The following is a 26,690-nucleotide window of genomic DNA, read 5'->3' on the forward strand; positions in this document are numbered from 1 at the left end:
TTGCTCATCACTGGGCCCTTCCATAAACAGCATTCAATTTATTTATTTATTTCAAGATAACAGTGGAAGTAGTACTTAATTATATTGATCATGATAATAAATATTGTTTTTAATTGAATTACATATATTAATAAAAACTTATTATTTAATTAAAATTTTATTAAATTATAATAATTTTTTAATTTTATCTCTAATAATGTCAATTAATATTATGATGGTAGTAAATAAAGTAAATAAAGTACATAATTAATATTCTTTCCTTTTTTATAATAAAGATATCATTATTTAATTTTTTAAAAATATCACAACACCTTTTAATTTTAATGATAAAAAAATTTATAAAAAAAATACCATATATGAATCTTTTATTACAACATGGATTAATGCATCCATTGATTGTAAGAATAAAAAGTACTACTATACAATGAAGTATAGAAAAGATACTGTGATCTGAATCTGTACATTTTTTCGGCGAGGGCGAGGGAGAAGGTACCATTGCCCTTTGCAAGTGAACAGGTATTTTCATATTTTTCGTTTAAATAGGGTTCAACTTAAACCTAGAGATCTGAATCCATCTTCATCTTCGGGATCTACAACTTCTTCATCTATTTCATTGACAAATTCTTACCGTACTATTAAAATTAAAATATTGAGTTTATAGCTCTATGCAATAATGAATTTTCTTGCGTGAAGTTTAGTTCCCAACCTGCCCTTTTCTTTATTGTGTGGCAATTGGTTTCAGGTCTGGGGTTTACCCAGATAACGATAAATTAAAGATTGGTCATCTTCTATCTATCCATAATCAACGGCTCTTTCTCAAATCTAACTCATCAACCATTCAAACATTACAAGCGACCGTGCGATTACTGAATTGACAACATGTTTATTATAATATTGAAAGCGAATCCTAAAAGACGAAGCAAATCCACGTAAGATGTTTGGCAGCCCATGATTTTTATCGGAAAGTGTCGGTGGTGTGTTAAAGGATCTTCTTCTCCCAAAGAAACAAGAGATTTTGGTCTTTGACGCTCTCATTGGAGGGTGTGCGTTCTTGTCTTCCTCAATTTTTGGTTAAGCTTTCCATTTCAGCTCTAAAGCTCTTCTTCTTCTTCTTCTGGCTCATCAATGCTTCACGCTCTCTCTTGTGCTGATGCTTAAAAACTGAAGTTTACCCTTCTTTCTCTATTCTGATCTTCGCCCACTAACAGTGAGTCTGAGACTCAGAAGAAGAATTTACGAGATCCAAGTAGTCGCGCGATGGGGTTTGATTTGAAGCAAGTGGTGGCTGGCATACTCACACTCACAATGTTCGTGATGCTTGGGAATATGATCAAAAGGGACCATTTTGATTCGGTGGAAGTAAGTAAAACTTTCTCTCATTCATATACTCTTATCCACCATACTTTTCTTTTCTGCAATCTTCGTTGACTTGTTCTTTGTCTGTCCCTCAAAGTTGGTGTCTCGATCCACTTAATCTTTGCAAATGTCGTTGAGTTTTCATTCGCATTTTTTAGTTGCTGTTATGCACCAGATATCAGGTCCTGATGTCACGGTTAAATTGGAGTGAGCGAGATACTGAAGCCAGATGAGTTCATTGACATGAGACTGAAGCATTAAACGGAACCCATTATGTATATCAATCCAGACGAAGGAACAAGAGCAAGTTGAGATGATAGATCTTAGTTTATAAACAAGGACACAGTACTTGAGTGCCTATAGACCGAGGCACGATAAATACTAATTTCTATGTTGATAATTTTTCGTTAGAATAGTGACAACCTTTTCAAAACGGCAATTTACTTTTGCGAGTGCCAGTAACTTATGATTCTCCAGTGACTATGAAATCATTGGTTGACTCTTATCCTATACACTCTATCACTCCATGGAATTTTCTTAGCTTGCCAGATTCTTTGCTTTTGATCTTTTCAACCAGATAATTTTATCGTTTTGGTTAATTAACTCCTTTTTCACTTAAATTACTCTTTGGAACTTCAAGGAACAATTTCCAGGGGGAACAGAGTCGGCCGACTTTGAGAATGCAAAGTTTGATGCTACTCATGTGAAGAAGAGTATAGGGCTTTGGACTGGAGATGCTGACGAGCTAAAAGCATGCTGGGTTAAACCATCTATGGGTAAGATTTGATTTTTAAGGATCCCAAATCATTGAGTTCATATAATTTACTTGCAGAAAGTTACATTTGCTCAATCAGTCCTTTCTCATGAATCTTCTTTTGGCTTTTGCTGGCAGACGATGTAGAGCAGACTGAAGGCTTTGTTACTTTTTCGTTAACTAATGGCCCTGAGTATCATATTTCTCAGGTATCTGATTCAACTATTCTGTTCAACTTACTGAGGAAGTCCTCAAGTCCTCTTGTATCTAAATATACATCAGTTTGCATGGTATTTCTCAAATTTCTTTTCTTTTTTCTTTTTATTTATTTTTGGGCCAACCTCAAAAGGTCTTCCCCGCTGTCCTTTACGTATTTTATTACCTCAAAAGGATTTCATTGTCCTCCGGTCGTGTTTTTTTTTTTTGGGTCACTGCCTGAGTAAGTAAAGTTTTCTTTTTATCACACTCCAAATGAAAAGGTTCTCAAGTTCTCTTCTTTTTAATATCCCAGCCTCTTCACTAACTTTAATATGATCCATTCAGTTAACTAACCGATAATATGCTTGTTCATTATACTATATTTTAGTCAATTGATGGACGATGATGCAATTGGTTCATTCATTGGCATGCCTTCTCAATATATTCCTTTACCTAACTATCATTTTTAACTTGGCCTCGCCATTGAGTTCAACAATTTTCAAGATTGATAAAGTATTTGTTTTGCTTTTCTTTCTTTCCCTGCTAATCCTCTGCTGCTGCTAGAGTCTGTAGTTTCATTTCCTATGTTCATTGTTTTTCTGGTGATGCTTGGTTCAGATTGCAGATGCTGTGGTTGTTGCTAGACGTTTGGGGGCAACACTTGTTCTCCCTGACATCAGAGGAAGCCAACCTGGTGACAAGTGGTTAGTGTTGAATTTCATTTTGCGAAAGATTTCATATGTTTGGTTGAGGCCTGTAAGGAGGAACATGTTAATTATTTTTATCATGGTTTCTTATTCTAAGTCCCCCATCCATCATAGTCAAGAGTTTTTTCATTAAGCACTTCTCTGTTTTCTGTTAAGTAACCATAATCGTATTACTTGCTTCAATTTCTGCTATTATTCTTGTTATCAATCAAGATGTTTAGCTACTTAGGCAGTACAGCGAAGCTGATTAACATAACCTTTTAGCTGATAATTTCCCCCCCTTCTGCCTTCTCATGAGAAATGCTTGGCATATTCTAATTCACCTCCGTCTTGGACATCTAGCATCAGTTTGTGTTTGTTTATAACTTAATAAATTATTTGATTGAAATGCCTGGAAAAGAAGTTGCTTCATCTGTCTCTTATTTATATCAATGCCGTAAAGCATCAAAGGCTCTTAGGAGGCCTTAGAATCCTGGGCTGGAATGATGTAAGATTCTCCATTGATTAAGGACTGGTTATCAACTTCTCTATTCCATTATTGCAAGTTTGCCTTGGAAAAGCTTATTTTGGAAATGCTTTATCATAGATCAGATGAATGGGACTCAGGATATTACGTTGTTGAATTGCTCACAATTTAACTCAATAATAGAGTACATGTTCTTGACTAATGGAATTGATATCTCCAGGAACTTTGAGGACATTTATGATGTGGACATGTTCATGACAAGCATGAAGGGGGTGGTTAAAGTAGTAAAGGATTTTCCTGCTCAAATATCAACACGGAGTCTTGCTGCTGTGAAGGTCCCTAATAGAGTTACTGAAGATTACATAGCTGAACATGTTGAGCCAATATACAGAACAAAGGGAAATATAAGGCTTGCAACTTACTTCCCTTCAATAAACATGAGAAAGGAAGGAAATGCTGCTGATACTGATTCTGTTTCTTGCTTAGCAATGTTTGCAAGTTTACAGCTACAGCCAGAGATGAAGGAAGTGGTTGATTCAATGGTAGAAAGACTAAGAACTTTGAGCCGAAAGTCGGATGGCCAGTTCATAGCGGTGGACTTGAGGGTTGAGATGTTGGATAAGAAGGGTTGCCATGGAAGTGATGATGATGGAGCTAAAAGCTGCTACAACGCCCCAGAGGTTGCATTATTTTTGAGGAAGATTGGTTTTGACAAGGGTACCACAATTTATGTGACTCAATCAAGGTGGCATAACGGCCTTGATTCTCTCAAGGATATGTTCCCCAAAACTTATACAAAGGTGAGATTTAAGCCAGGACTTGTCATGCATTATTTACATGAGGGATTGAATATAGCGATTGGAATACTTAAACGAGACTATACAACTTTCATGCTTATTTTTTTGATGCTTTAGATTTAAAACGCTCATTGCTTCTGAAAACAAATGCAGGAAGCCATCATGCCCGCTGATAAAAAGATGAAGTACCTGGATTCTGAAGGTTCTGAATTTGAGAAGGTGATCGATTTTTACGTGAGTTCCGAGAGCAACGTTTTCGTACCAGCAATTTCAGGCTTGTTCTATGCCAATGTAGCTGGCAAGAGAATTGGTTCTGGTAAAACTCAGATATTTGTCCCGGCTGATATTGTAGATTCTTCTGCTTCTGCTTCTGCTTCTGCGTCCAAGTTCATCTCTCCTTATGTCTCCAAGAAAAACCACTTTGCCTATTCCTGTTATTGCTAGTTTGGTGTGAAGATAAGTAAAAAGGTATTGTGAAGCTTTCATCAAAGATGGTCTTGCTTCTCCAACGATTAGTTTACTCAATGAAGGTGGAATATGAGGTCCTAACCACCCGCCGGGAATTCAGTGTTAACATTTTCCTCCCCTTTTAAATTATGTTGATTTTTTTTTTTTTTGCCCTCCCCTTATGGAACGTTCACCAAGAAATGGGGAACGAAAGAATTATTGTTCAGTTGATTGAAGTCACTGTCATTTGATGCGTACACAGTGCTTTCTTTTCTTTGTTATGTAGGAGTTTGTAAAATTATGGTTGCCTCTCAGTTAGTCTTCACTGTTGTTTTTTTGTTTTACAAAAATAATGATATTATGTTCATTGCATATACAAAACCTGCTCGATATAATGATTGACGCTATACCCAAGTTCTGCTTCATTCTATGCTTTCACATACTCCATCCCTTAAAAAGTTGGGAAGATAGGGATGAACGATGGTTAAAAAAAAAAAATATATTAATTAAGGATTAATTGTTAAAATTTAAATAAAAAAAGATGTGAATGAACTGTTATTAATTTAAAATAAATTGTTAATATTTGAATGAATGTTTGTTAATAAAAAATTAACTCAAATCAACAAATATTCATTCAAATTTTAATAATAAATAATTCTTAACTGATATAAATTTTTTTCAACGGTGTCTGATATTTTTTCTAAAAAGCATAAGGTATTTTTTTTTGAGAGAAGATTAAAATATATAAGATATTTTTGATCTTTCACGATATAAATAATGAGATTTTTTTCAAAAATATTTTTAATTAATAAAATTTTTTAATTGAGACACTCTATTAAATAAGAGTAAACATAAAAAAAAATAATTTTAAAGATAATTAATTAATTTATTAAAACTGCAAATAATTTATATTGATTGAGAATCCTCTTCCATGAACCATGACAACTGACAAACGAGAAGTACAGTTACGTACTCGAGAGAATTATTTTTTATAAGATTCAAATGGTTAATAATAATGATAATTCTAACTTATTGAGGGACTTGTTTCAATTCTAAATATGAAACGTCAATCTCCATTATTTTCCTTTGCTAAGTTGTCAATAGAGATTTGTTTTAATTTTAACAAGGTCCCTAGCGTTAGATTTTTGTTTAATGCATAAGTTGTGTTTAGAAAACTCCAATATAAATGATTCAAGGAGATGTATATTATGAAAACAAACACACTTACAAATAACTAACGTACCCAATTTTTTTAATCCATGCGAATTAGTTAACAGAGTATAAGATATATAACCTAAACGTTGAAACAGGCAGATTAAGAAAGCGGAAGATTCGAGGATCAAATTGGTTTGATTTTCAGACTTAACCTGTTTACCATGTTCGGCTCTTTCTATTCGATCCTTCAATCCAATTTCAACATGTTCTTTTCTGTCCGTTGAATTTTATGTTCTTGTCTTTTCAAAATGGTTCCCCAAAAAAATAATAATTCACCACATGGCAATTGCTTGTCAGTTTGAATTTATTAAGAGCCATGTGATTCCGACAATGCCAGGATGTATTACAGTAAAAATGTACACGGCCCAATGAAAGATAATATTACATAATGATAGCTATGTTTTAGTAATTGCCAACACATCCGTGTACTCCCTCTTTTTTTTTTTTTAAACAATAAGTATAACCAGTGGCGTAATCCACAAGTGTAGACAGAGAGAAATATGAAACCATGAGAACTGTCAATATTCATGAATTTGTGAGTGTGACTCTCTTGACAATCTTAATCTATTTACAAATAAACCCGAAAAGTCTGCTCTAAACAGATTAATCTTTTAAGACAGGTAGAAGAAAGTATGTGTGTTTGTAATCAATTGTCACCTCACTTGTTGGGTAGGAAAAGCATGCAGATTAGCAGGTGATGGATCGCCTTGAGGAAGGAAGGAATGATGTGCTGACCTATTGCGTGGGAGGAGTTTTGGATCTCTTGAATCGCATAAGCATCTTCTTGAAGGTACGGGACAACGGTGTTTTGGGAACTGGAATGAACTTTCCAAGTACAGCAAGTGGCCAACTGTAGTAACATGCCAAACACTGTTGGTCAGAGCAGAAATCACACCAAGTAAAGCGAGCAGCACATAGGACATAGTATACCCAGCGTGGAAAAAGTTATCTAGCGTAAAGAGATAGACATAAAATAGTGGGTTCTCCTTTTGACATTGACACGTGGATCAAAAAAAAAAAATGAAACTTGCTATTATAGAAGAAATATGCTGTTCTTATTAGTTGTTACAAGTCACCTCACTTGACAAGGTAACATTTTTCTCTTTATTTAAAATCATTAACCATGTGTTTCATTAAAAAAAAAACAATTCATTAACCACAATGTAATGTAAATTTATTACAATACGGGTAAATTTTAAAATTAATTCTAGTTTTAACAATATTTTAAAAGCCAAATTGAATGTTAAATCAAAAAAGTCAACTGTTCTCGATTTTTATAGTATAACCTGTTAAACTAAAGGTTATACCAATAATATAATAATTAAATAAAAATAACATTATATATATAATAAATATAAGAAAAAATTATAGTATGTTAATAAAAAGACATGACATGATTGTAAATTTATAATATTATAAATTATAGTTTTATAACTTATTAAATATAAGTAGTTTTGCATTTATAGTACTCCTTCAATTAAAAAAATACAAGGTATTTTTTGACGAGTTAAATGTTAAAAAATATAAGGTATTTTTAATCTTTCAAAATGTAATTATTGTTTTTTTTCTAAAAGTACCCCTATTAATGAATGACTTAATATTTATTGTAGGATATTTAATAGGAGTAAATATAAAAATATATGGTTAGTTTAAAAATAGGTAACTACGTTATTGGAGAGTGATATTTGATTAAAAATACCTTATATTTTTGAACGGAAGGAGTATGTTAAATTAGATATAAGTAGATTAAAAAATATCTGCATTTACACTTATAAATGTCAACATCTTTATAAAAGAAAGATCTCAAATCCTATTTCATATATGTGAATTGTCTAAAAATAAAGTTGGCTTTTAATAGGATTTAATTTTTAAATTTTTCTATTTTTTTAATTTTTAAGCTTTTTTTAATATTATATTTAAAATTGTTCAGTTTTTTGAAAACTGATCCGCTTCCCGATTCAACTCCAGTCCAATCTGACTCAATCATGAAAAATAATTTTTTGGTCAAAACTGAGTCTTTAATAACTCTGGTCGATGGTCTGTTTTGGTTCGATTTTTAAATTATTGATTTTTAAATAAAATTAATGATTTAATCATCTGTTCTTGATTCTGGCAAGGTGGCTAGAAGTGCTTTAGAATAGGAACTAACAAAGTATTATGCATCTATTTATCTATCCATTTTCTTATTATAGGCGAGGCAACTAATGAATACATAATTAAAGGCTAATAGTAGTAATAGAATGAAATGAACGAACAAACCTGACAATACCAATGATAAAAGAAACGAGCCACATCTTCCAATCAAGCCTCACAGTGCTAGTGAACTTTCCAAGGAACTCGATGATAATTATCTAACAGATATGAAAAGAATCAGTAACACATGCATATATGCAGATATGAACAATTAAAAACAGACCAACCATAGGAATGACTACATACCTGAAGTACAAAGGTCAGTCCCACAATTCCCACAAAGAGACGGTTCTTGGTCACTCCGGTGAACACGTTTATTTGATCTGGTTTTCGAGCATTGAACTCATTGAATATCTGTATGTTCAACCAGTCTAATGAGAATTTGGATGATTTGACAAATTCTTACACCGTAAGACTGAACCCACAGTATTCCATCAATAATTAAGAAGACATATAAACATTGAACATGGGAACAAATCATGCAACGCAACTAGAAAGTTCCAGAGATGCAAGGAAAATATGGTTCCATTGACATTACAACTATTTCATATCTAAATTTTAAAGATTCACTTACTTGGCAGAGGACGAATGCATTGAAAATCAAAGTATTCTTCAGTTTCATGGTTTCTGCTTCGGTGTTGTTACCACGGAGAATGCTTTCTCCACCAAAATTAAGAACAAGGAGAACCGCAATTTGATACACAGCCTTCAAAGGGAAATAAAAGATCAACCCAAAAAGACATGCCTACAGTTCGACAACAACCTTGAAAAGTTTCTTGGAAAAGAGAAGTAACCTGTACAAGCAAGTTCCTCCACATGTTATTCGTTATGAGAGGTTCCCTGTAAACCAAACACAAAATCATAGTGAAACTGAGTATCTAAAGATCAAATCAATCATGTTTCACTGAGGGCGCAACTAAAGTAATAGTAAAGATGAGACCATTTGAAATTTAAGCAAGCCAACTATTGTATTAAACTCAGAGTTATTGGCTAATGCATGTTTGTGTGTTTACAGGAGTACTGATTTATATACATTCAAATACATATTTAGAAAGCCAGTCAATCCAAACCTTCGACCAACGGGTGGTCTGTGCATAAGGTGGTCCGTAGGCGGTTCCGTTGCTAGTGCCAGGGCCCCAAGTGTGTCCATGATAAGGTTAAGCCACAAAAGCTGTCACAGCATGTATATCAGAATGGCAGAAAATAATACAGACGTGTTTTATTATTTGTACTGTGTTATTATTCATACAACAGATGAAACTGTAAGATTAGAAATCAATTTTTAATGTCCAATTTTAATCGTGACTTCTTATAGTTGGATATATATAAACATCAAATACTTCTAATCTTACTCCTAACAAGCTTGAGCTATTTTTTTTTTTTGTAACATGGGATAAGAGCTTTCATGGTAAAGGAAGTCAAAGGAATGATCCCTCCTGTCCCAATTCTCCCAAATAAATCAAATTTCATCACAAAATATGGTGCTCTATCACTTTGTCCATGCTTCAAAGCCAAAGGACTTTGAGGCGTTGTGTTACAGTTTATTGATAAAAAGAACCATTCCTAAGCCTTCTTTTAACAGTCTTAAGTTTTTGAGAGATGCGAGTCCTCAACTTTTATATCAAGCTTTGAAAAGTATAATGCATATGCGGCCCTAGATGCACTTCGGGTCATGCTTGTAAATTAGACAATGAAATATAGAATACAGGGGAAGAAACGGGGACCTGCACTGCATTTAAAGGAACATCACCCGAAGAAACTGCCGCCACAACATTTATAGCAAGAGCTGCTACATTAACTGTGAGCTGGAACTGTATAAATTTCTGAATATTTGCAGAGACAGAACGGCCCCAGCGGACGACCTAAAGGAAGAATGAAGTCAACTACTTCGACAAGTTACAGATTGGACTAATTAACTAAAGACTAGTGTCTCAGAGTGATACTGAACAAAAGTGAAGCCAAAACCAAATCATACCATGAAGTGGTTAAAAGAGAAAATGTAAATTATTTCACTTCAGCATGAGATCGCTTGGAAGATATAGACCCAAAAAAAAAATATATATATATATATATATCATACAATCGCTCAAAATTCTGCATACCTTTACAACTGACGCAAAGTTATCATCCAGGATTATAATATCTGAACTTTCTTTTGCGACTTCAGTTCCGGAAATGCCCATAGAAAGACCAATATCTGCCTAAAGTACAAAATAAAATAGGAGAACATGACATCAGCAATGAAACACAGTTAGCAATAATGAACTTTGGAAAACCACCTCAATCAAACGAAGGAAGGCACAAGAGACAAAGAAAGAATTTGATGCTACCAACAACGCTAATAAACTGCATGAATCTGTACAATAAAAATGCACCAACTTCCGCGGCCTATTTGGTCAAGGTTGCCATTGTATGAAAAACAGTGAGTTATATCCCAGACATTCTTGCGAGGGGTGTGAGGTGGGGTGCTTGTAAAGTCAAAATACTACAATCAACAACCATATAGTTTGGTTGATTATAGTAAACACATTTAACCACGCTTTATAACATCACTGGACCGATAACACAGAACTGCATGTCGGCACGTAGAGGCATTTACAAAGAAACTGCTCTGGTTGATGCAATCAGCTATAGAAGGTTAAAAATACAAAGATGAAGTGATTCAGTAACAAATACATTTCATCTTTTCGCGTTGTTTCTTACACAACTAGTAAAGTTACAAAACTTGGAAGGAACATCAACCTCAAGATTGCACAGCCAAGAAATATGACAAACCTCATGAAGGGCGGGAGCATCATTGGTGCCATCTCCAGTAACAGCAACAACTTCACCCCCTTTACGCAGTGCTTGAACAAGTAAAAGCTTGTCATTTGGAGAAGACCTCCCCATCACCTATACAGATCATGCAAACCAGTCAGCAATTAACCCAAACCGTAGATGTCAAAGCCAGGATATTATGATCAGGAGGTGCAATTTTTTATTAAAACATTATTGTTGACTGAATATCATTCCTTTAATAAATATTTTTGGCTAAGCACATGACAAAAATCACAATGAGTGAGCCATACTGTTATTTGTTTAGCGATTTGTTCCCTTTCTTTTTCAGATAATGCCCGGAATGTCTTTCCTTCAATGATAACTGGTTCAACAGCATCTAAATGTGAAGCCAGTATCCCACACTCCAAAGCTATTGCCTTTGCCGTTTGAGGATTGTCCCCCGTAACCATGCGCACCTGAATTCACAAACATATGATGCTTGGGATTTCCTTAATTACATTTTTTCTTAACCCCCAAGCTTTTAAGAATGTCGGAACCATATTTTGACATTATCATTAACTGATTCCACATTAAAGTAAAATTCAACTATACACTTTATCAGTCAATTTGAAAACTACATAATCAAACAGGAAATATTAAAATCACCTTAACACCGGCTGCAGTGCATACTGCCACTGCATCTTTGACACCAGGGCGACAGGGATCCTGAATAAACAGATCATTGGTAGCTTAGATTAAGAACGAAACTGGGTTATTCCTAAAGAAAAAAGCAGCAACCTAGTGCTGAAGCATAATATAACTCGACTGCATGAACAGTAATAAAGAATATTTAAAAGCACATAATTTGCGGTTCCCATTCTCTGTGAAGTTGGAAAGTATACAGCTGTAATGGTTTACAAATATAATTAAACATATATCAATGCCTTTACAGGAATTATTTCCTTATTCTAAATACATAGGTAAAGTATGGGACAAAAAAAATGCTACTCAACTTCATGCCAGATAGCAGGAGAGCCTTGAACTCTACCTTTATGCCAACTATAGCAAGCAAAACAAGCTCATCCTCAGGTAAGGACCACTGGGCCAAATCCTCCTCATTAGAGGGAACTTTGTCCAATTCATATGACCTGTATGCAATGGCAACACACCGCAAACTGCGAGCAGCCATGTCTTCAATAACTTCCTTGAAAAAGTCCTGGGAAAGTTTTGTAACGGAAATGTTACCCAATTACCTTGAAAAAAGAAGATAGGATTGCCAACTGCTCTCAGTTGCTTAATTGTTAAAAACAAAATTCAGTGTCTGTAGCATCCATTATATAATTGCTGTTAATTCAGCTTGAGTAACCTGAAACAACAATGTAACCATATATATGGATAGAACGATTCAACTGTTGCGTGATACCATATGTTTTTCAAGTTGTGTCCGTTATTAGTGATATCAAAACTATCTCATCTAATTCTTCAATGCTTTGACCTTCTCTCCCCTTAAACATTATAGGACTACAGTGGGAAACTATCGTTTCTAACCTTCTCTTCTTCAATACAAAGCAAGGAACCATTTGAATCAATGTATTGAGTGCATTTTCCTAGTACTATCTCTGCAGCGCCTTTCCAATGTATATGTACTCTGGAGTCCACATTCTAAACAAGAAACATTATTTGATTAGCATGGAACATAATGGCATATGGTACAATAAGTGGAGATGAATCAGCAATATTTTTTATATCAAATAATTACCTGCTTCAGCAAGACACCACCTCGCTTCTTCTCAGAATTGAAGGGAAATACATGGAGAACTGTTGAATTTGATCTGATAAGATCAAAATCCATTCCCAACTGCCAAGTAGATTCAAGAAAAATGCAAAGATTCAGCATAAAATCAATTCAATAAAGTGAGAGGATATGTTTTAATGGTACCTTGACTGCCCAAGAAAGGATTGCCTTTTCTGTAGGAGACCCTGAAACCTCAGTCTCTCCACCATCCTAGCAAACAAATGAAGTCATAAAAAGAACATGATGCTCACTGGATATTAATACCAGGATTCAGAAAAATACTAAAAATGTAACCATATTTGTAAGGAAAAAAGTTATAGAGGGCAATAGCAGAGGTAACAAATGTTCACCATTGAGACTAATGCAGCCCCACAACGGTGAATAAAGCAACATGGATTCTGATCTATTTCTCATCTGTCAGCTTATATTATGTGTTCAATTTTCAGCTTTATTCACATCTGCAACTTGCCACGGGCACACAGATATGCTATATTGGAAATATGATTGCAGTTCAGAACTGAAAGCGCTATTCCCAACTCAAATTATGTGCCGTTAATCAATTCATATAAGTGTAAAGATCTTTGGAGTCATAGAGTATTAAACTTCTCTATACTAGTCAAATTGAACACCTTATTGAACTGACTTTTCCTGGAAGAGAGATTCTGACCCAGGATCCAATGACCAACCACATGTGCATTATATCTGTCTACCTTACGTCTTTATCTTTGACAAGTCGTTATCATGAGAAATTCTAGCTGTTTTTAAAATTTGTCTCCACTCTTCCAGGATTTCAAAATCAGCAACTATTGAATGGGGAGGCCACATGGAGAGAGGACACCGGAATCTCACAAACCCAGAAAGTTTATATATTGTTTTGAAGCACAAGCACCACTAAATTAATTTCAGATCTCCTGAAAATAAAGCATCACATATATACATTTTTATGCACAACTATGTGTGTACTCATGACTATGCATTTTCCTGTTTGGAGAATCACAAGATGTTCCTTAAACCGTAACCCCAAGAAAAGTCAAGAGAAACTGTAAGTATTTAGCCCAAGAATTAAAACCTGGGTTTCTTTGACAACAAATACAAAATAGAAAAGGGAACCTAAGATATTGTCACTGAATTAAGTAGAAAGGAAAACCTTCGGCACAAAAACAGTTCCAGTTGTATTCTGTGCAATGCCCTCTTTTATCAGAGATAAAACTTCTGAATTCAACTTTGATGGGTCATCAGGTGAATTCAGTTTCTTCCTCCCAACACATGCCTCAACCACAGTCATCTATAACGGAATAAAATAAGTTACCATTAAAACCTGATAATTCAAGATTTTAAATTAAATGAATGAAATGCAGATATCCGTTGCTTTTTTAACAAATTGAAAAAACTACTAAACAGACTATGCCAATTTCAGGATATGGATAAATTATATGCACAGAAGTGGTTCTATCAAAGGTCATTCATTATGCAACTGATCAGCTCTAAGAGTTCCTTATCTATATTTTCCCACATCAACTTAATGCATCTTCTTTACTCAAAATAGACATTAGCCTTGCTCTTCAAAGGATTACATAAATGAAACTGCTTTGCTTCAGCGACAATAAAACTGTGTGGTGTTCATCTATATGGAGTTATATTATTTAAATTCATGGAAATCATCTTGCATTTTATTTAACAATAACATTTAGGGTGCCAATAGCTCAGGTGACATAAAACTTTGGGTCAAGGGCAACAACATGTGTTATGAACCCAAAATCAGCTAGACCGGACAGAGAGTTTGTAGGCTGCATAATGTAAATTAATTGTTAAGAGTTTCATTCATCTCAGAATTTTAGGCCTCCATTTGCCTTTTATATGAATGAATTATATAACTTATTGATCCGATGGAAATGGAAAAGACCAAAACAAATTTTCTATCTGAGTCAAGTCTCTATTAGGAAAGCTCATAACAATGAAAGTTCAAAATAAGATCCCAACCACATACAGGTTGTGACTGTATGAATGGGCCTTCAATAAATATAAGCAGTCATCAGCATAGATTAAATTATGGCCAAACTCCATTTAGACCATCCAAACGTCCTACTGTGGAACCCACCTGATTCAAGGTCAACGTTCCTGTTTTATCACTGCAAATTGTTGTTGCACAGCCCATAGTTTCACAAGCTGAAAGCCTTCGTACCTGAATATCTGTGGTTATTAGAAACAGAAGTTCTAAAACTAATTGACAGAAGAACTGCAGAACTAAAAATTTTTTGGTGATTGGAGAATAATGAAATAAGATTTACCAAGGCCTTGTCTGCCATCATTTTCCGCATTGAATATGCCAGGCTGCCATGTGAACCAAGATTAAAAATTAAAAAAATGTTAAAAAATTAGAAGGAAAAATTTTCAGGGGCCTAGCATTGGACGCATCTCCAATTCTAGAATGAAATCATCTAGTGGTCCATTCTTACGTTAGGGTAACAGCTAGAGGAAGACCTTCAGGAACTGCAACAACCACAATTGTGACCTGTAAAGCTCTTTATCTTAGTTTCAAAAAGATGCAAAATACAAGAGAAACAGAACTTGATGTACAAAAACAACACAGAAAATTCACTTACTGCAATAGTGAAAATTTTGACAACCCCATCAATTGCACTGCTGATACTCGTCTGGCCAGCAACAAATTGGACATTTCCATTTAGATCTTTTGTGTTGCCAGAAAAGTATCTACAATTCCAAAGTCATATCACAGCCAGTAAGAAATGGAATAAAATCTGCTCTAATTAGCTATAAAATACAAAAAAGAACCATGTAATTTTACCTTCCCAAGAGGACTGCTAGCACAACAGCAGCTACTGTAAGACCTATCATGCCGATAAAAGTTGCAACTCCATTCAATCGCACCTATGACATATCACCAAAAGTAAATCTAAGTTTAAGTTTCCATAAGGTACTTCTAAAACAACAGCCTTTCCTTTCTTTGTTTTGGATGGATCAGGTGGAACCTGCAACGGAGTCTCTTCTCCAGTATCTTCAGAGATGCTGGCCATCAACAATCCCCACTCTGTATTGATACCAACCCCAGTTACCTACAGATAGAAGTAAAGTGATGGCATAACAACTCTAATATCTGTGGTTTCAGGACCTTGAAAACTAAACTACTAGAAGCATAACAAATCTAGAGGATAGGACTATTTAACTCACTTTTACATAGACTTAAATTCTCATTATTGACCACAAACAACAAAACCAAAATGAGTTGATACACAAATAATCAAAAAATGAATCAAATGCAGAAGTACAAAAATGCTGATAACTAAAGGCCATAAATCCCGAACAAAAAGTTTACTAAGTTTAGGCCATTCATTTCAGAATATTTCAATTGAAAAAAATAGCCAATGATCTAGCCTAGTCAGATGTCTTTCTGGGCCCTTACAAAGTGTCTTACACTGTTAAAGCTCAAAAGTCCAAGTCCAACCCCTACTCAACAAGAACACAGAACCACATCATCAGATCAAATGAGGGGGGAAAAGGGAAAGTAAGAAACCTTGACGCATAAAATAAATGAATCAACAAAAGTCAGAAATTTTTTGGACAAAAAGTACAAAATCATGGAAGCAATTTCACTTAAATTGCAGGAAAGTGTTGCTCATTATCTTTAAGTAACAAGCCAAGTAAAATATGAGAATTAAATATTCATCTGACCAGCATAACACCAACGCCATCTGCTACTTTGCAGCCAGACATCAAAAAAGGTGATTTGTGGTCTTTGTGAATCTGCAGAACACCATTGCTTAAGAGATATATGGATCGGGAATCATTAGTTTGATGGATTGTGGATAGAAACAACTTACAATCTTGCTTTCACCAGTCATACTGGATTCATCAATGGCAAGTGAGTGAGCGGTGATTATGACTCCATCAGCAGGAACCTGAATGCACCCATAAAGAAAAATATAATGTGGAAAGAGACTATTAATTTCCAGCCAAACAAAATCAAATACTGTTGGATCTCACCTGGTCTCCTATTTTGAGAGGTACAACATCACCAACAATAACATCAAATATTGATATCTTTGTTGCTCTACCGCCTCTAATGACCTGAATGATTTATGTAAGATGATCGTGTTGCTTCCCAGTGATGACCTAAATTCTAATTATATAAAGGATACCTCCAATTGTATATTTTGTTTTTCTGAATTCAAATTCTGAAACTGCAGAGACTGGCGATAATCACTGGCAGCTGTCACACAGGAAAGTGAAAGGAATGGCAGAACTTTAGTCTAAGAAGTACATTATACAGAGGGTATCAGGAATTCAGGATTACCCATAAAGAATTTCAAAAGCTTAAAACATGTTGTTCATTAATCTAAACAAAAAGAAATATCTAATACCTGTTACTATAATGACAAGAAAAACAGCAAAGGCAATGCTTCCTCCATCATACCATCCTTCTTCCAAGCCCTAATGATAACAAATGATACAAAGATAAGCCTTGGTGAATGTCAACAATTTCAATGAAATTGAAGCAACAAGCATATTCTATTGACAAGAAAAATTAGAACAAGCATGCATCACAAAGAAACCAGTATATAGGACATAAGAAATGGGCCTCAATCCCATGTAAAAAGGCATAATGTAACCAAGTAAATTTTAGTAATCTCAAAAGGCAAAAGAATTAATGCAATGTCTATTGTGACCGCCATATGATGATTCATTTTATTTCTGTCAAGGTACCGAAGCAACAGGAACAAATTAATATTGCTGGACAGCAGTAATATTCCTGAAAGAACTATTTCAAGAACAAAAAACGCAACAAAGTAGTTTTTGTTTTTGTTTTTGTTTTTTTTGGTGGTAGATGTGATTGATAATTAGATGAGTTTATATCTCCAATTTGTGCAACCTCGAAACTTAAAAGATGGTGAAAATGCATTATCATCATATAGAGGATGCTTTGAAATCCTTTATAACAATAAAGGACCAAATAGTCTTCAACGAAGTGGCATGACCCCCAAAAATTTGTTCTATCTCACAATTGAATTATACGAATCACATCGACTCTTCCAAAGTGTGCAAGTTACTCAATTTTTGTTGTTGTTGTTGTTGTTTTGGGTTAACAGATTCCTTCTCCTCATTATTTCAATTTTCCTAATTATCAAAAAAGATTCAATGCATTGAAGGAATTCTTTATGCCTGATTAGTTGTCGATTGTCCAGATTGGCAAAAGAATCATAGAGAATAGATGGCAGACCTAAATGCACAGAACCTAACTTCTCTCACAAGTAGTTCATGTCCTTCAACAAAGCCATGGATCAATTGATGATGCTTAATTTGGTATTGTGATTGATGACTATTAGCCAACTGAGAGTTGTTGTCAAAAAAAACTTTTTGTTAACCACACCTCTGTTTTTATTCCTAGTGCCAGTGACACCACAGCTGCTATAATCAATATGATAAGGGTCAGATCTTGCCAAGCATCCCATAGAAACATCTGTTACAGACCACAAAGAATTAGTACTTGCAATGTATAATTAGTTCATTAATTGTTGTTTATAAAAATGATTACTTGATGACTTATAATGAATATACCCAGAAAGTCCGCCCCTTTTTCTTAGGGTATGTATTCGTTCCAAATGTCACTTTCCTTTTTAATATATCATCGTCATCTCCATTAATTCCTTTCTCAAGATCTGATTTTAGTAAATCTGATAAGCCTTTAACCTGTAGAAGCTACCACAGGACTATATTAGACACATAAATCCTTCAACATCTGCTTAAGCAACCAAAGAATATATTTACAGTAGACTTGCCCCTCCATATTCTTGCAAAGCTGCAATATTCTGATCCTTCGACATTGAAGCAAGTTGTTCGAGCCCGACTCCGAAGTTATCACCTGAGATTGGGCCTGACACTCCTGTGCCTCCCGCTTCATGATTCAAAAATAGAACTTTAACTAGTGATTAAATAAATGCAAGAGCCTTCATATAATTAGCAAACTCAGCACGACCAAGTTAATTAATTAGGAGTTGATTAGGATTCCTGCGACGAAATGGAGATAGATATAAATACAGTATATGCCACATTTTTTTTTTTTTTGACCTGAAGAATATGCCACATTAGACCCAAAAGCAACTTATATATTGCAATATTTTGTCAAGGTTAGTGACTCACCATTAAATATTTCTAAACTTCCTACTCACCAAAGTTCATTGAGAGGATGATAACCTTTTTATTACAGGAACTAAAAATCAGATAATATAATAATCCTTTTAACAATTATCTAATCCTCCATTAATTTACAGCAACGTCAAGAATCTACGCATGCAGAATTGAAGTCTAGACATGGAAGACGATAAAAAAAAAAAATAGAGACAGGTGGATTTCAATCATATATTCTCACAAGCAGAGACCAAAAAGGAGAACTCCATCTAATCTAAATTTTTATAAATTCTATATGCTTAAAATTCAAATGTCAGACCTTGAAAAAAGTGAAAGCTACTTAAAATTCCTTTGAACTATAGCCTAATCTAATCTAATCTTCCCTCTGTTATCTTGCTGCTAATTTTCTATCACTATTGCTATTTTCATTTTCGTCATGATTTGTATCTAAGAGAATTGAGTATATAGCTGACGCATTTATAATATAGTACTAGCAGAATTTCCATTATTTTTCTGTCTTGGTTCACATCTTTGTTGATTAAGAGTTGGGTGATCGTGACAGACAATATGACATTACGGAAGATGGAAAATCTTAAGATTTAGTTTAATAAAAGAACCCTAATGAATATCTTCGATTTCAGATGTTACGTTTAATTGACGTTCAAGGTTTTAAATTGTGGTAGTTTAGGGAGATAAATCATTGTGCTTTAAAGGTGGCGGGATGAATTTTAATTGAAGTGTAAGGGTGGGACTTAGTTTACCCCAAAAAATCCAGAGTACAGCTTCCAAAGCAAAACCCATCGGAAAATTGATTGTTTTCTTTTCTTTTCTTTTTTAAAAAAAGATTTAATGCCAGTTGTTGACCTTTCTCATTTCCATAAACTTTTTGCGTATGCACAAAACATGTGGACTAAAAAGAGAGGAAGTATACCTAGATCACGTTCACCAGCTAATCTGAAAAGCAGCGCTGCCTAATAGAACAATCCATCATTGATTAGAGAAAAGAACAAGATAATTAAAAACATAAAAACACTTTGGAAATGTGTTCGCAAGATTCAGAAAACATTACTCGTACGACTTGGGCATGGGCTCTTATCAAGCCCTTCTTATGCTCTTCCTCCTCCCCCCTTTTCAAGTCCAGAGTATATCTAAAACGCCGGGAAGCATTGAGAACTAGAGCTGCTTGCTGCAGATATACGACACCTCAATTCAGATGCATTGCAAAAGCACACTCCAATGGCCAAGATCAATATATATATTGTTAATTGGCTAGGACGAGTGAATTTAGCATAGAAAAATAATATCTGTAAGCAGTTATTTCTTATGCTGAGATCTTGTAACTATGGAAATGGAGGGTTTCCTTTCAATATGTATGTTTTAGAGGGAGATTTCATTGTTGTTGATCAGAAGCAGCACTTTGCTTTTGCAGAAAATAAACTAGTATTTCAAACAAGGTTGACAACTAATTTTTTTTTTTGGCGACAGTAAATAAGCTCCTTTAATATTTTATTTGAAATGTAGTACTTATATTTCCATCCCATCAACATTTAGCATCTAAACTCTTGCATGAAATGTGTCATAATCTAATTGCAATATAAGTTTGCCTTTGTGTATGCCTTGCATCAATATCACCTGGTAGTGGATGCAATTCCAGTTTGTTAAACATGGCTACTGTAAATTACACTCTCTCTCTCTCTTTCTCTAGCAAATGCACTCAATCATCAACTAATATCGTTTTATCATACGCCGCAAAATCATTCTTAACGTCAACCATGATGGCTCATTACGATAAAGTATGCATTTACACTCCATAGCAGAGTGCGACCAAATATATTTGTACCAAACATAATCTAATACCTAACCACCAAGACAATGCATATTGACATTGGTAGATTAAAAATTAAAAAAAGAAATCATGAATGCATCAGAGATCGAAGCATGAGGAAGGTGAGAAGAAACGCGCAATGCAAATGAGAGAATGAGATTGAAATGCTTACTCTCCATCGCTGGAGGGACTCAACCGGCGCATTCTTGGTGTGAGTGATATCGAAAGGATCATCGGGATCCACGACGTCGTCGTCGTCGTCGATCTGATGAGGAGGGAGGGGTTCGACATCGTTGTGGCTGGGGATGTTGACGGAGAGAAGACCATTGGTGGAGGAGTTAGCACTACGAGAGATAGACGATTCCATGGCGTTCGTTCACAACCGAACTGAAGATTGAGATTCAGAGATGGGAGGCTAAGCCACCCGAAAGGAGCGATAATTTGGAGGGAAAAGCTCCTTATAGGGAGCCCCCTGCACCTTGGTAGCAAAAGAACTCAAAAATGCGAGAAACGATCATACTAATAATATAAATTTATTTTTTGTTGAAAAAATAATAAAAATTAAATAAGCAAAAGAGACATAAGAAAATTAATGAGTTATCTTATATTGAGAGAGCGCGTTGGCGACAACACAAATGGGAGGCAAAGCAAGACCGTTGCGTCTCGGCCGTCCATATTTGGTGGACACAAAGCAAAAGCTCTGTTTTATCTCTCTTCCATTGTTCAGCTTCACACTATTAATAGCAAAATCCATGCATTGCATGGCCTGGATTTTACTGTGAAAGATTTTATCCTCCTTTAATTTATATACACACGCATTCTTTTCTTTACCCTTATTTTCTATCTCATTGGTTCTATCTGTGTGTTGTGGTAATATGATACTTGTAATGAGAGTGATCTAAAGCTGGTGCAAATATGTGAGGGAAAATATAGTGAAGTTTTAAAAGGGAGAATTAATGAGAGTTAAGGTCTCAAATAATTTTTTTTAAAAAAATAAGTTGTAAATTGCAATTTGAAATTCATGAGCTTCAATTATAAATATAACATTTAAATTTTAAATATAACTCTTGAGTCTTTTTCGTTGTTAGGAAGGATGAGAATGTAATAGATTGAAAAAATTAAAATAAAAATGAATTAAGTTATCCTTTCATCTCATGATAAGCATAATTAAATTCAATATTATATACTAGAGATATTAGAATCATCATACCCTTTAAAAATTTCATAAATTATGGATCCTAACTCCATGAATTAAAATTACACCTCTCACTTATAAATATAATTTACCTATCCCCTCTTTATTTTAATCATTTCATTTTTACCTTTATATTCTCAATCCATTCCATTCTTGCAACCAAACAAGACCTTGGTTTAGAATTGAGATCCATGTCTATAACTATTTTGTTTCAATATATTATTTATTAAGATTTACCCAGTCAAAATTTGTAAATATTATTATTACTACCACCACCACTTTGATGCTTCTTATTCACTAACATCACATTCATCGGCCCTTATTGTTGTTGAATGCATTGATGATACAAAATTAGTGATAGCACTACTACAAATATTAATGTTAGGGCCATACAATCTGAAATAATTTAAAGTAGTATCAATAACTTCATGATAAAAAAGACAATAAAAATGATGATGAAGAACTTGGGCATGAAAGATAGCGAGTGATAGAAGAACAAGGTGAAGTTTGGCTTTGTGGTGTTGAATATGGGCCACAAGCTTTTCAATGTCCTTGTAACAACTTTCGACAACATCTATGTTACTCATGTCAAGCTAATAAATAATAGTTCTTTTAGTTTCATTCCAACAGTGAGGGGTAAGGTTTTTGATATTCTAATGATGTTTTGAACACAAAATAAGAAGTCAAAAGAGAAGTAAGAAGCTTCAAAATATGTTCTGATACCATGGAAAAAATAAGAAAAGAAAAAAGGACACTTAAAAAAGTATCGTATCCATTGATATGAAAAACGTATAACATATAAATTGTCCTAATAATAACCAATGAATACAAAATATTCTTTAAATTATAATAGAATACATTTTAATAAATAATATATCATAATACTCACCTTAAACTTAGGCGTAATTCTTGTATAAATGAATTATTAGGAAAAAAATTCAAGAATAATTCTTGGATAAATGAATCACTGTGCAAAAAAATTTAAGAGTAATTCTCAAAAAAATTAATCACTAGGCAAAAAAACTCATGAGTGATTTTTGGAGAAATAAACTATAAGAGGGAGGGAGGGCTAGAGTTTTGCTATACAGAACAATGCTCCTACTTGTACAAAATATAAAAACTTGATTAACTTAGTTTTGATACCATGATGAATCTCACTAGATAATATATCATAACAATATGTACAAATTTCAACAAAATAAATTTCAATAGATAATATATTATAATATGCTTAAATTAATATTTGTAACTTATTTTTTTAGAAAGTTTATCAAAGACTTAATTGTCTTTCTTTCTCTTGGTTTAGTTTAGACTTTATTGTCATTCTTTTGATATATAATTATGCTCTCAACCCATTATTCCGCACGCATCAATGTTCTAAATCTCAACTTGCCTAAACTTAATCTACATTTAGAATCATCATTGTGTAAATAGATGATACATGATTGATATAACTTTGTGTTGAAAATGAATGTGATATAAGTATAGTTAGCTTGAAGTCTTATAATGACTCATTTTTATTAGTAGTTTGTTACTTATATCAACAATTCAAAAGTCATATTGGATCTCCACTAATTGAGATTAAATCAAGTCAAATTAAATCACATAAATGACTATGTTAAAAATATTTCAAGCATTTCTTTCTAAAAATAAGACTTGAAATTTGATTTAAGGAAAACAAACATTGAACTACTTGAACTATTGATAATAAGGTCCAATGCAATATAAGAGAAGTATCAATTTCCCTAAACTACTGGAGAGATGTAATGATATCAAGTGGGCCAAGAGAAGATTTAGGCCAGAGATGTCAAATGGGCTTAAAAGATGGTTAAGGGTTTTGAAGAACAATGGCTATATAAGTTGAAGGTGTACAAGGAGCAAGGTGTAGATTAATCTTGTGACTCTATGATGCCCTGTCCCTTCTCTAGCAATAGTGACTATGATTGTGAAGTTTCTTCTCTCTTTTGCAACTTCTTCTACTCTTCTGCAATTTTGTGGTTGCCCCTGCTTTATGTTTCTTGTTTCTATTATTTAATAGTTCTTTAATTTCATTAAATCTTGTTGAGATGGTGTATTTAGGTTGCTCCTAATCTTTGTTTAATACTATCTCATTAAGAATAATGAAGTTAAAGAACTATGAAATAATATAAACAAGAAACATAAAGGAGGGGCAACCACAAAATTGCAGTAGAATTAGAAGAAGTTGCACAAGAAAGAAGAAACTCCACAATCTAGAGAGGGAAGACGATGCTAGAGTCATAAAATTAATCTACAACCTTCTCCTTGTATCCCATTTGCTTATATAGCCATTATTTTTTAAACCCTTAACCATCTTTTAAGCCCATTTCACATCTCTAACCCAAACCTTCTCTTGGCTCACTTGATATCATTACAACAGAGTATTATTTTTTGTTACATGAGTGTCACTACATTTTAAAAGGTGAAAAGATTCAAGTATTGTCAAATCTAATTGAAGTGAACAAAAGTATAAAAATTTCGATGAATTTGATATAATGATTGCATCAGTTTCCATTCTGTTAAATTTAACTAATGTTCATTAATGGTGAATGGGTACCCTAAAATCAACCATGGTAAATGGGTACCATTAATATAAGGTGTAAAATTACTCAAAAAAATTTTTTAGGAGCTTTTAGTACCCTAAAATCAACCATGGTAAATGGGTACCATTAATTTTATAAAATAGGCTAACATTTTCCAATCCATTAAGTTTTGTTTTTAAAACTTCATGGTCAATATCAAATTATTTTAATTGATTGAAAAAAGTTAGAGCTAATAATTTGGATCAAATCCGATAGGCTAGCTTGAATAAGTTTGAAAAATCTTAAAACTATTTTTTGGGAGTTTAGAAATTTTTTTTTCACTTCGCACTTATGTGGACTGCACAAATAAGTATGAAGAAATTAGGGTCAAACCCAAATCTAAATACGCTTAGCCTGAATACTAAAATTCTTTTTTATCATTAATAAAATAAAATTCGATAAAAATTGAAAATATTAATTTTTTTAAGATAAAAATTAAAATTGACAAAAAGATAAAATAAAATAATATTTAACAATTCAAGTATTCAAACCAGCATGAAAGACTGAGTTGTTAAGGTTGAGCCTAATCATACATCCTCTTTTATAAAGTTAATAAGTATCCAGATATCATTGTTGACTTAAAAATATTAGAAGCTATTAGAGAAAAGTATTTTTGCATCCTATGTTTGTTTCCTTTTTTAAAAAGTCAATGTTAATAGACGTTGGTCAAATTTATTAGAATGAGGATTATTACACTCATTATAATAAGTTCATGGGTATTCATGCACCTTTTTCACTTAACGATATTAGATACTCCTAGAGAAAAAGTTGCTGAGAATTTTTGCCCTCTAATCCTTTATTTTATATATCTTGGATGCTAATTTTCTAATAACATTAAGGCAATATAAAAAAAATCTTTAAAAATTTTAATGTTGAGGTGTAGGAAACTTATATGCTTGAAAAAAGAAAATTATAGCATATTTTTATTAAATTTTTTAATAAAAATAAAAATCCAACATAATTTTTCCTGTAATTTGATTTAAAAAGAAGAATTACATTCAGATTTCACATAAAAAATTAATTAATATAAGATTTATTGATAATTGAACTAAGGAGATTGACAATATATTATCAATAAATTTTATAATTAATTTTTTTGTATAAAATTTTAATGTAATTATCTCAATTTAAAATGACTGAAGCATTTGTTCAAGACCAAAACCCACTGAGTTGGTGGCCTGGTGCTCCGACTTCGGGCTTCCGAGGCTTTTGCAAGCAGGGCTCCCGTAGCCTTCCTTCCACGCACAACCACCCCCCCTTTTTTTTTTTTCTCTCTCTCGATTTATGTACTAAGTTCTCTTTTTTTTTTTTTTTTTTACCCAACTCTTACCTGTTACCACCAATGTTTTAAACTTCTAGTCTTTTAGAAGCCAGAATGCCAGACTAGACATTAAATTTTTTTTAAAAAAAATCACTGGGTCTCAGATTTTTATAATCTAACTGGTAATGGCTAAATTAGTGATATCAAATTAAATAAAAAATAATATTAAATAAATATAATATAATATAATATAATATATATACACATATAAAAGAAATAAATTTATAATTTGTGCAGTTGTTAATAAAATAATATGACACAATTATAAATCAATATTATAAATTATAATTTTATAACTATCAAACATGAGAAGTTCTTAATTAAATCAGGCATGAAGATTGAGTGGGCTTAAAAGTAAATATACTTATACCTATAACTGAATATCTTTTTAGAAAAATGTCCCAAATCATATTATATATTTTTGGAGAGTTCAAAAATAAAATAAGATTATTCAAAAAATCTAATTTTTTTTTTGAAAAAATTCATAAAAAGGTTCAAAACCACTTGATTTTTCTGAGAACCGCTTAGATTCCTAGCTCAGTTTCAAATTCTGACTCAATGGTGGCTCTACTCTGATCTAACCAAGCTCAAACATGAAAATTTCTTGGTCCAAAACAAGCCGTTAGTAAATCCAGTCAATAGTCCAATCGTTCGGCCCAGTTTGATTCTCAAAACAATGCCTACAACAAATAAGAACCAACCAATCTCACAACGCTTTGGTCCCACAATACCTAAAATTTTCGGCCCCGACTTTGTTTCTCTCACTAGCTTGTAAGCAATGGTTTATCCTGTGTATGGGAAGTAGTTTGTTATGTATGCTGTTAAGGATACGGTCTAGTTAGGCTCGGAAGCGATTTGCCCTAGTAATTGTTGTCCCAAAGTGAAGGAGGGCAGTGTATATATAGACTAAAGACAAAAAC

General features: G+C 33.4%; 2 protein-coding genes across 3 annotated transcripts; one reads left to right on the forward strand and one right to left on the reverse strand.

Moving 5' to 3' along the window:
- The first annotated feature begins 952 nt into the window (after positions 1 to 952).
- Positions 953 to 5,039, forward strand: LOC129291707 (protein MANNAN SYNTHESIS-RELATED 1-like). Its single transcript, XM_054929194.1, has 6 exons — positions 953 to 1,359; positions 1,997 to 2,132; positions 2,249 to 2,319; positions 2,927 to 3,012; positions 3,702 to 4,281; positions 4,432 to 5,039. Exons 1-6 carry the CDS (start codon positions 1,258 to 1,260, stop codon positions 4,720 to 4,722), a joined length of 1,266 nt encoding a protein of 421 aa, XP_054785169.1. The 5' UTR covers positions 953 to 1,257; the 3' UTR covers positions 4,723 to 5,039.
- A 1,400-nt stretch (positions 5,040 to 6,439) lies between these two features.
- Positions 6,440 to 21,151, reverse strand: LOC129290976 (calcium-transporting ATPase 9, plasma membrane-type-like). Of its 2 annotated transcripts, XM_054928043.1 has the most exons (33): positions 20,827 to 21,151; positions 19,899 to 20,015; positions 19,761 to 19,800; positions 18,481 to 18,596; positions 18,260 to 18,391; positions 18,072 to 18,161; positions 17,065 to 17,134; positions 16,843 to 16,913; positions 16,688 to 16,771; positions 16,525 to 16,602; positions 16,376 to 16,447; positions 15,676 to 15,759; positions 15,492 to 15,574; positions 15,289 to 15,397; positions 15,142 to 15,197; positions 14,974 to 15,016; positions 14,784 to 14,867; positions 13,833 to 13,970; positions 12,830 to 12,895; positions 12,650 to 12,748; positions 12,439 to 12,552; positions 11,939 to 12,106; positions 11,557 to 11,616; positions 11,202 to 11,366; positions 10,909 to 11,025; positions 10,236 to 10,334; positions 9,858 to 9,995; positions 9,204 to 9,304; positions 8,928 to 8,973; positions 8,708 to 8,839; positions 8,380 to 8,487; positions 8,200 to 8,291; positions 6,440 to 6,790 (listed from the first exon to the last, which is right to left on the reverse strand). In XM_054928043.1, exons 1-33 carry the CDS (start codon positions 21,019 to 21,021, stop codon positions 6,676 to 6,678), a joined length of 3,282 nt encoding a protein of 1,093 aa, XP_054784018.1. In that variant the 5' UTR covers positions 21,022 to 21,151; the 3' UTR covers positions 6,440 to 6,675. The 2 variants fall into 2 exon arrangements, with proteins under 2 accessions (XP_054784018.1, XP_054784019.1); XM_054928044.1 differs by lacking the exons at positions 18,481 to 18,596; positions 19,761 to 19,800; positions 19,899 to 20,015; positions 20,827 to 21,151 and having other exon boundaries at positions 18,237 to 18,297.
- Between the last annotated feature and the right edge of the window lie 5,539 nt (positions 21,152 to 26,690).

This window comes from Prosopis cineraria, unplaced genomic scaffold (assembly GCF_029017545.1).
Source record: "Prosopis cineraria cultivar Desert tree isolate PC_DT_omini unplaced genomic scaffold, ASM2901754v1 PC13, whole genome shotgun sequence".
NCBI classification, from domain to species: domain Eukaryota; kingdom Viridiplantae; phylum Streptophyta; class Magnoliopsida; order Fabales; family Fabaceae; genus Prosopis; species Prosopis cineraria.